The following is a 10415-nucleotide window of genomic DNA, read 5'->3' as shown; positions in this document are numbered from 1 at the left end:
GCATCCTGCTGACTCTCAGCTGGGGAAACAGAGATGCTATCTATGTGTGTGCGTCCCCCAACATTCCTCTCCTGGTAGCTCCTCTCCCCTTTTCCTTCTGCAGGGCCTTGTACTTTGCTCCCCCCTCCCCCCTGTCCCCCCCCCCCGCCCCCCTCCACCGCTTGCTCCCTGGCCCTGCCACCTTTAGGCACTGTAGGATGTGGAGTTCCTTGTGAAAGCTCTAGCACCATTCCGTTTCCTCCCAGGCTCCTCATCCTTCCAGGCTCCTCGGAGACCCTTGAGCCACATCAACTTCCTTTTGTCACAAAGGCTTTGTTTTGGGGCCTGGGGCGATGACACAGTTGGTGTCCGGGAGGCGTGAGGTCCTAAGGTGTGTTGTGCACATGGACACAGATGATCCGCAACCTCATTCACTTTGTGGTCACGACGGACAAACAGGGTGGTCAGCCAGCTGTTCAAGCTGAGGACCCAGCAGCCGCACGGTGGACCTGTTACTCCAGCTCCAGGGGCTCTGGTGCCCTCTTCTGGCCTCGATGGGAACTACACATGCCCCATACACATATTTGAAAATAAATTTAAAATACTTAAATTTTAAAAATGGACAAAGTGGGTGGTGGTGCTGGAGAGATGGCTCAGAGGTTAAGAACACTGGCTGCTCTTCCAGAGTTCGATTCCCAGCAACCACATGGTGGCTCACAACCATCTGTAATGGGATCCAATGCCCTCCAGGCTGTGGTGGCGCACGCCTGTAATCCCAGCACTCGGGAGGCAGAGGCAGGCAGATCGCTGTGAATTCGACGCCAGCCTGGTCTACAAAATGAGTTCAGGACAGCCAAGGCTAACACAGAGAAACCCTGTCTCAAAAAACGAAAAAGGAAAGGACAAAGATGAATGTTACTTTTAATAATAATTCTTTTTTTTTTTTTTTTTTTTTGTTTTTGTTTTTCGAGACAGGGTTTCTCTGTGTAGCCTTGGCCATCCTGGACTGACTTTGTAGACCAGGCTGGCCTTGAACTCACAGCGATCCGCCTGCCTCTGCCTCCTGAGTGCTGGGATTAAAGGCGTGCGCCACCACGCCCGGCTTAATAATAATTCTTGTTGGATATGGTGCTGCATGCCTTTAATCCCAGCATTTAGGAGTCAGATGGATCTCTGTGAGTTCAAGGCCAACCAGATCTACAGAGCTAGTTCTAGGACAGTCAGGACTACATAGAAACCCTGTCTCAAAAAAACCAAATATGATGATGATAACAGTAATGATTCTTTTTTTATTTTTTAAAATTTTATTTTATTAATTTATTCATATTACATCTCAATGGTTATCCCCTCCCTTGTATCCTCCCATTCCTCCCTCCCTCCCGTTTCCCCCTTACTCCCCTCCCCTATGAAATAATTCTTATTTAATCACTTCTTCTAGTTAAATCACATTTACGGGTCACAAATGGATGGTCACTGATGGAAGGAGAAAGATTTATCCTTCCAGGTTTGGAAATTGAGGTCCGGAGAGTTTCATTAATTATCCAATGCTTCTGAGCGGCCCAGCAAACGCAAAGGCAGGATTCAAACCCGGGCCAGGTCACCCTGCCACCTTCAAGTAGACGACATCAGGGTCTGCTATCAAGGACGCAGCTGCCTCCATGGCTTCTGGGGAGCCCCCTCTACTTGCCCAGGGAGGCTCCAATCACTAGGTTTTCCGTAGTCTGTGAGGTCCTGGGCTGACACCTGTATACAGTACTTGGCGTTGGGCTGCGTGGCCCTGAGGGTGAAGTTCGTGGTTTCAATAGGTCCCACCTACGGGGAGAAAGGCTATCAGGCCACTGCAAGGAGGAGGCGGGGAGGACCAGGATGCACTGGGGCGCGCTGGGGAGCAGCTGTCTTGGTGGGTAAAGCACTTGAGGCGAGTTCGAATCCCCAGCAACCGTGTAAAGCCAGCTGTAGAATCACATCTGTAATCTCAGCGCTCCAACAGCGAGGCCAGAGGCCGAGACGGGAGGGTACAGTGAGGCCCTGCCTCATCCAGCTCCCACCTCTGGGCTCCCTGTGGCTCCTTCCTTTCCCAGACCATGTGTCTGCCCTCGCCCTCGCCCTCCCCCCACCCCGAACCCCCCCCCCGCCTCCCCCCCCCCGCCCCTGAGCCCCACCCCCACCCCACGCGCGCCTCACCTGGCGGAAGCGGGATGACCCATGACGCCGGTAGCGGACTCGGTACTTGAGAGAGAAGATGTCTGGAAAGGGCCAGGAGGCAGGGGGATGCCAGAGCACCTGCAGCCTCTGCCCTGATTTGCGCAGGCGCACGCCTTCCGGGGGGTCAGGCTTGACTGCGGGGGGCGGGGGGGGGGGCAAGGGCTGGGGTCAGGGGCTGCTCGCTGGTTCATCTGCCATGCGCTGGTCCCTTGATTCGTCACACATTTGCTGTCACCTCCAGACCCCCGTGCACTCGCTCCGCCCTTTGCGCGTCCGTTCATTCCTTCGCTTATCATTAAGTCCTTCGCTACCTCATTCTTACTCAGTGCCCCGCTCACTCCCACCTTTGTTTACTGTTGGTGCAAGTGCAGATCCGTCGCCCGTGGATCCACTAACAACTCAGCCACCCTCGCGCGCTCTTTAGTACCTCTGCTCACTGACGCTTTAAGGCGGCCGTTCATTTCCTTGGCCCGTTCACTGTGTCTGTCGTGCATTCAGTATTCACTCGTTAAGTCATTCATGGGTTCATGCGTTTGCTCATGCCATTCATGCATGTACTATGCATTCACGTCACTCACTCATTCATTCATTCACTCGTTCATTCATTCACCCACTCATTCATTCATTCACCCACTCACTCATTCATTCATTCACTCATTCATTCGTTCACTCATTCATTCATTCGTTCATTCATTCACTCATTCATTCGTTCACTCATTCATTCATTCATTCACTCACTCATTCACTCACTCATTCACTCATCCATCTACTCCAGGAACAAGCATTTGAGGAATCACCCTCATCACTGCTGACAGAAGTCATGATGCTCACACAGGCAAAGACAAAGTTCCAGGGTGCAAGGGCCCCAGTGGTCTGAGGGGCTTTTCTGAGACACATTCTGATAGCCCAAGCCTCTGTGCTGGGAGTGCTTCTGCAGGGAGTGTTAGCATCACTCTGCCTGCTTCTAGAACACTCCCTCATGCCAACACAAGCCCTACACCCATAAGCCATCTCTCTATCCCTCAGCACCCACAGATCTCCCGTCTCTGGATTCCCACCCTACAGCCCACACTGCGTGGTTTGCGTCTGGGTTGCTCGCTGAGCTCCGTGTCCTCATGATCCCTGCACACTGCCTGGCCACAGAGTTTCATTCTTGTTCAGGACTGAGTAATGTTCCTACAGGAGGACACGTGGCACTGGGCTGTCCCCTTCTGGATGCTGTGAATAAGGTTGCCAAGGGTGTGGGGTGTGTAGGGAGGGACTTTTTATTTCTGTTGAGCAGATGGCTAGGTGTGGAGTCGTCAGATCCTGTGGAGACTCCATGTTTAGCCCTTTGAGGGCAAGACAGCCTTTCACTGACCTTCGTCAGTTTTTTTTTTTTTTTTTTTTTTTTTTTGCGTTTGAGAGCCTCATGAGTGACCCTGACTTGCCTTGAACTTGATCTGTAGACCAGGCTGGGCCTTGAACTCTCAGAGATCCACCTGCCTCTGGGATTAAAGGCCTGCACACCTCCCCTGGCTTTCCTCCTCTCTTGATGATGACTGTCACTTATGTTTAATAATAAGCTTTTTGGGGGGGGCGGGAGACGCCTTAGTGAGGAGCTGATGCATGAACAGAGACTTAGGAAGGCCGAGGAAGGAAACCCAGCAAAGGCCCTGGGGCAGGGTGGAGCCTGGGGTATTGGGGAGCAACAGGGGGGCTGGAGCAGAGTCACAGGAGGGAGACTGTAGGGACAAGGTAGGACTGGGGGGGTAGGTGAGGGGCGGAGAAGGCGGAGACGGGTGGGGAGGACAGACACTCACTGATCTGCTCAGCCACAAAGGCCAGGAGGCTGCTGCTGGCACCACCAGGGTGCACTGCAGTGACATTTAGCACGTAGGGCACCATGGAGAAGAGGTGCACGCGGGGGATGATGCACTGGGTGGCCTGGGGGGTCGGCTGTAGGCAGGGCCAGCTCTGCTTCGGGGTGGCAACGCCGAGCCTGCATGAGAAGCGCTGTGTGTGTGTGGGGGGGATCAGGAAAGGCCCCCCCCACAGCGGCTGACCGTGGGGGCCCAGGCTGCCTCCCACCCTCAGTGAGTCAGGACGCTGGAATCTCTTGGTTCCCTGCCTCGTCCTGAATCCTCACCGTTCTCTGACCTGTAGGTGGCGATGAAGGACATGGCTCTGGTGGCATTGGGAGTCTGCAGAGGCGTCCAGGAGCAGTCCATGGCTACAGGGTACCGAGAAGCACGGCATCGCACCCTGGGCTGGCTCAGAGTCACATGGGCTGGGAGAGACAGAGGAGCATGAGCTTCCATGTGCCTTGTAGGTCTCTGCTATGCATGGAAGCACGAACTCCTATTCGTACTACAAAACCCCAGGGCCTCAACTGAGCCGATTATCTACATAAAACAACTGAGTCTTTTCTTCCCCCTTTCTTCCTCCCTCCCTGCATCCGTCCCTCCTTCCCTCCCTCTACCTCCTCTCCTTCTTCTTTTTTGTTAGGAGGGTCTATATAGCCTAGGCTGGCCTTGTAGCTGTGGATAACCTTGAACTCCTGAGCTTCCTGCCTTCCTGAGCGGCACCAATGCCCAGCATCTCCTATCGTTTCTGGCTCTTAGTTGTTGCATCACACAGATGAAGATTCAGGGTTACTGAGAGTCCACTGTGTAGCTACACAATTTCTAAGCTCAAAGGTGCCTCTGCCTGGAAAAATGAGGCTTCGTCTCTCTGTGCCTCAGTTTCTCCATCCCAATAGCTGAGTGGGAACAGGTCCCATTGGTGTAGGTGTGAGTTGCCACCTGACTCCAGATATGACCTGAGAGTGAAAGCGAAGACCTAGTCCCCTTGGACCAAGTGCCCCAGTCCCCAGGGTGCCCACATACCTGTCCCTGCATTAGCAGGAGAGCAGCTGGCCCAGAGGACGAGTGACAGGAGGAGCTGCTGGGACATGCTCTGTGGCTCCGTTCTCTGGAGACAAATTGAGGGACCCGTCAGAAAAAGGGCGAAGGACAGGAGACCCGGGCAGGGAGCCTGGCCCTGAGTGGCTCCGTCACCCAGGGAGTGGGCAGGAGGTGGTGACGGTGGCGGGAGCTTCTGGCTCTGTCACCAGCTGCTCTGTGTGTGTGTGTGTGTGTGTGTGTGTGTGTGTGTGTGTGTGTGTAAAGCCTTGCAGTGGGGACAGGGGGAGGGCCCCAGAAGGGAGAAGTCACTGGGTAGTGTTCCTTCCGGGTGATGGGGAAGTCCCAGGAAGGGACATGAGACAGAGGACAGATGCCTGCCAGATGCAAAGGGAGAGGAAGGGACAGAGAGAGACAGAGAGATGGGGGGTGAGGGGTCGGGAGAGAGAGAGAGAGAGAGAGAGAGAGAGAGAGAGAGAGAGAGTGTTCTAGAGACGGAGTGGTGTCCCTTCACCACCCACAATCTCCCCAAACCTGAGTCAGGCTCCAGGGAGACAACAGGGAGCAACCTCAGTCTCCAGAAAGTTCCCAATGGCAGGGACACTCTGAACTGTGCACAACACCTGCTCGGAATACCCAGGGAAACCCCCAGGGACAGGCTGGAGTCTCCGGGAACTCCAGGCTACACTTGTCCCTTCTGCCTCCTGGGGATTCGGGGGATTTCCCCCAGAAAGGGGGAGAAGTGGGAGCAGGGGCCCTGCCAGGAAGGTGACAAAGAAAACGGAAAGCCAGGCGTTACAGTTGCCCCCTGCCATCCCAGTACATGGGAGGCTGAGACGGGGGCCGGGGGGGGGGATGTCTGTGAATTTAACTCCAGTCTGATACACAGGGAGACCTGCATCTCATCATGAAAAAGAAGATGAGGGTACAGGGTCTCGAGTTCCATTTCACACACACACACACACACACACACACACACACACAGACCAGCACAACCACCCCCCCCCAAACCAACCAAATAACACAACAACCTCCCTCCCCAAACCACAAGATGAACAGAAGCATTGAAATAAAGCCAATAAGAGGAGGCAGTCTGGGCTTATTTATTCACTTTTTCTTTTTTTTAAGCACTGACAGGAACAGAGCCAAGGCCTCAAGCAGACCATGCCACCCCCAGCACCTTCCTGTCTTATCAAAGGTATGTGCTTCACCCCTGAGACACAACGTCATTCCTTGGCTTCTCTAAATATTACATTGCGCTGGTGTTTATTGATATAGCAGTGTACTGGGTCCAGGAGCTCAGACTATGTTCTTAGCATCCCTGTCCCATCGCTGCCCTCACCAGGGCTCCACTCTGGTTAGGTTTCCCTTTTGCAGCGAGCTTATACTCCTGGGGTGATGGTTGGAATGCAGGTGAAATGTCCAGAGTTGCAACATTTCAGGTGGAGAGTGATGGGGCTCGGAGGACCAGAGCGTAGGGGGCCATGGTGAGATGAGGTCACATAGACACCGTTGGTAAGATCCCAGGCAGCCTCCAGTGCGTGATGAGTGCTGTTCATGACCATGCAGGCTGGGCAAGGTGGTCCCTGAGGCTTCAGCTCCTGCAGGTGAAAGATGGAGATTGCACATCTCGACAGAGTCCTCAGCATCCCTGGGCCTGCAGCAGCTGCATCTGCAGGATCCTACTGAGAGTTCACTGTGTGTCCTTGTCCACCTGTCCCTGCAGTGAGAAAGGAGGGGACATGTGAGATTCTGCTATTAAGTCTGTGGGCTGGAGAGATGGCTCCGTGGTTAAGAGCGCTGGCTGCTCTTCCAAAGGTCCTGAGTTCAATTCCCAGCAGCCACATGGTGGCTCACAACCATCTATAATGAGATCTGGCGCCCTCTTCTGGCCTGCAGCTGTACATGCAGGCAGAGCACTGTATACATATTTTTTTTTTTTTTTTTTTTGTTTTTTTTTCGAGACAGGGTCTCTCTGTGTAGCCTTGGCTGTCCTGGACTCACTTTGTAGACCAGGCTGGCCTCGAACTCACAGCGATCCGCCTGCCTCTGCCTCCCGAGTGCTGGGATTAGAGGCGTGCGCCACCATGCCTGGCTTCTCTGTATACATAATAAATAAATACTTTTTTTTAAAATGGAAGTTTGGCGTTTTCAGATAGCCTCTGAGCATGATATAAAAGGGTGGACTCCCCTTCTCAGCTGGAGATTACAAGCCTGATCCTTTTTTGATAAGAAACCCATTCAGCAAGCACCAAGGGATTCCTGGAAACACCCACCCTATGCTAATAAGATGTTTTGGTGGAATTCTTCCCCCACTGCTTTCCCCCTCTCATGAGAGGGCTGTGTTGTTACCCATAGGTGAGGCATCCCTTGCCCCTGTGAGTCAAACACGTTCACCCTCAAAACCCCTCCCAATGCCCAAGAGTTATCCGTCCCCGATTCACGGAATAAACGCTCTCTCCCTCCACTCCTTCACCACAACTATCTGAGATTTATCATTTATTCTGGGGAAGGAAGGGCTCCGCTCTTCCCTGAAGGCCGCTGCAAGCTTCTGGACCCCCCCTCCCTGCCCCCTCCCCCACGCTTGGCTGCCAATCAAGATGCCTCCGGCCCGGGTGCTGCGAGCTTCCTCTGTCCACCAAGGCTTCATGGGCAGGCAGCCGCTGAAGCCCCCCCATCACCGGGAGCTCAGTGCTCGCGGGACGGGAATCCTGCAAAATCTGTGTCTCACTGGACCTGCCTTCCAGTTAGTTTCGGGCTTTTGCCCTCACCCTGGCCGTTAATACAGCCCCTGGATTGAAGGGTTGTAACACTGAGGTATCGTCACACGTTTTTGAAATGCCTGAGTTTCCACTGCTGTCTGGTACCAACAATCTCATTTTTTTTTTTCCTTTTCTTTTCAAGACAGGGTTTCTCTGTGTAGCCTTGGCTGTCCTGGACTCGCTTTGTAGACCAGGCTGGCCTCGAACTCACAGCGATCCGCCTGCCTCTGCCTCCCGAGGGCTGGGATTAAAGGCATGCGCCACCACGCCCGGCCTCATTTTTGCTTTTTTGCTTTTTTTCAAGACAGGGTTTCTCTGTGTAGCCTTGGCTGTCCTGGATTCTCAGCAATCTCATTTTATTTATTTATTTATTTATTTATTTATTTATTTATTTATTTATTTTTCCAGACAGGGTTTCTCTGTATCCTTGGCTGCCCTAGACTTGCTTTTGTAGGCCAAGCTGGCCTCAAACTCACAGCGATCTGCCTGCCTCTGCCTCCCAAGTGCCGAGATTAAAGGCATGCACCACCACGCCCAGCTCAGCAATCTCATTTTAAAGAAATTAACCCAGTGGAAAACTCATTTCCACCTTCCCGGGGTGAGACCAGCAGTGGGGGGGTGGGGGGGGGGGGTGGGTGTCGTCTAGCGCATGGGCCCTGAGCACCATAGCCACTCCTTAGGGAAACAGAACCTTTGGTTTTCAGGTTCCCCTGTTCCCATCTGGAACCCAGCAGCTTTGTCCAGGACAACCCAGGCTCCCACTGGGTGGGGGAACGACAGGGACAGAGGCAGAGACGCACCCGGTGACAGCTCTATCCCCTGCAAGTCCCTATCTCCAAACACAAGGACATCTGTGGTTTGTGAGGCAGATGGGTGCACAGGGATGCTCCAAAGCCCACAAGGCTGGACCAGAACAGAAGGGGAAACTGACGACGAGTGAAGAAGCCGGATGGCCACAGGAGTCAGGGGACTCGTGGTACAACGCCATTCTCCTGGGCTTCGGGGAAAAGCGGGGGCGGGGGGTGGGCGGGGCGGGGGGGGGGAGGCATAGGGGTCGCGCACGCCGAGTCATCCTTGGCTGCTTAGGGACTTCGAGGTCAGCCTGGGCTACCTGAGATCCTGCCTCAAAGAAGTGCAGGGAGGTAAAAGAGGGGGGAGGGCGGGAAGAAGAGGGGGGACCATTCCACAGTGAGACGCACCCACACCACCCCCACCCCCACCCCCTCTACACCTGAGTAATATGGCTAAGTCAGGGATATGTCCCTGAGGTGCCCTGAACAGCCTGCATCCTGTCTCGACTCTCACTGGTCTCTTTGTAGCTCCCACTACCTGTCCCCCCTGCTCCATGGAGCCAGCAGCTCCATGCCGGGCTGCATGGCTGTCACGTGACCACAAAGAGCGTCCTCTTCCTCTTAACATCTGGATGGGGTGGCCTGCTGCACCTTCAGAGCCCCCACTTCAGGATGAAGGCATCCTTGGGCAGAGCTGTGATCTGGTGAAGGCTGCATGAGACGCAGCACTGAGACAAGCAGCGAGCAGGGACCGTTGCATCTCTACCGGGCCGCTCGGGAAACGGTCCTGGATTCAGGCTTGGAGCGCCACGCTCACTCAGTACTTGTGTTCCCACAGCCCACGGCTGAAATCCTTGTGCGTCCCACTCCACGCACCCACAGAAAGTACAAGTCACCGTGGAATTATGTATGGCCTGTGGTCGCCATGGTTGTCCTCATGGTCAGAAGTCAGATGGTGTAAATGAATAAACATGAGCTTATGCTCTGGAATTGTCAGTTGCTCAGCATGCTGGGATAGAAAGACGCTCGACCCTGGAGAGATGGCTCAGAGGTTAAGGGCACCGACTGCTCCTCCAGAGGTCCTCAGTTCAATTCCCAGCAACCACATGGTGGCTCACAACCATCTATAATGTGATCTGACGCCCTCTTCTGGCCTGCAGGTGTACATGCAGGCAGAGCTCTGTATACATGATAATAAATACGTAATAAATCTTTAAAAAAAAAAACCATAAAAAAAAAAAAAAAAGGAAAGGAAGACCTTTGACCCCAGGACGGCCATACTGGAAGGGAAAGCTATTTTGCAGCACTCATCATCTTCTGTTTTCCAGTCTTTAGCATTTGTTTACAAGTTGTGACAAGTAGCACCGACACAGATCAAGGGCTATAAAAAACTGTCCAGCCGTCCTAAAATCAGCATTAGCATGTGACCCCACCTGCTGTTTTCCAAGTTCAAGGTAGAAATGAGTAGTCTTAGGAATCTAGATTACCTGAGCCAGAAATCATACAGTATGCCATGTTGAACACGCCAGTCAAGTGTTAGAGAGTGCGTTTCAGGAAACCACAGTGCAAGGCCTGCAGGCAGGACACGGGGTCAAATCCCTCCACAAAGTCAGCTGAGCACAGCAGTAAGGCAGCCGGGTGGGGCTTCTTCATGTCACTGCCACAGCTGCTGGCTGCTGCTTCAGCGTCATCACAGACTCCAGGCAGGGATGTCAAAAAAAGTGGTGTGTTGACTTGGGGGTGAACACCATGATGCTGTTGCCATAGGGACTCCAGGACAGAGACTGACACTAACG

At 53.6% G+C, this 10415-nt stretch overlaps 1 protein-coding gene across 1 annotated transcript; it reads right to left on the bottom strand.

Moving 5' to 3' along the window:
• Nucleotides 1-1370: 1370 nt before the first annotated feature.
• EBI3 (Epstein-Barr virus induced 3) lies at nt 1371-5321 on the bottom strand. Its single transcript, XM_084794664.1, has 5 exons — nt 5052-5321; nt 4324-4453; nt 3987-4165; nt 2164-2318; nt 1371-1791 (listed from the first exon to the last, which is right to left on the bottom strand). Exons 1-5 carry the CDS (start codon nt 5116-5118, stop codon nt 1618-1620), a joined length of 705 nt encoding a protein of 234 aa, XP_084650790.1. The 5' UTR covers nt 5119-5321; the 3' UTR covers nt 1371-1617.
• Nucleotides 5322-10415: the final 5094 nt, after the last annotated feature.

Source organism: Acomys minous, assembly GCF_964271855.1.
Source record: "Acomys minous genome assembly, chromosome: 9".
NCBI classification, from domain to species: domain Eukaryota; kingdom Metazoa; phylum Chordata; class Mammalia; order Rodentia; family Muridae; genus Acomys; species Acomys minous.
This window is presented reverse-complemented; position numbering and strand designations above follow the sequence as displayed.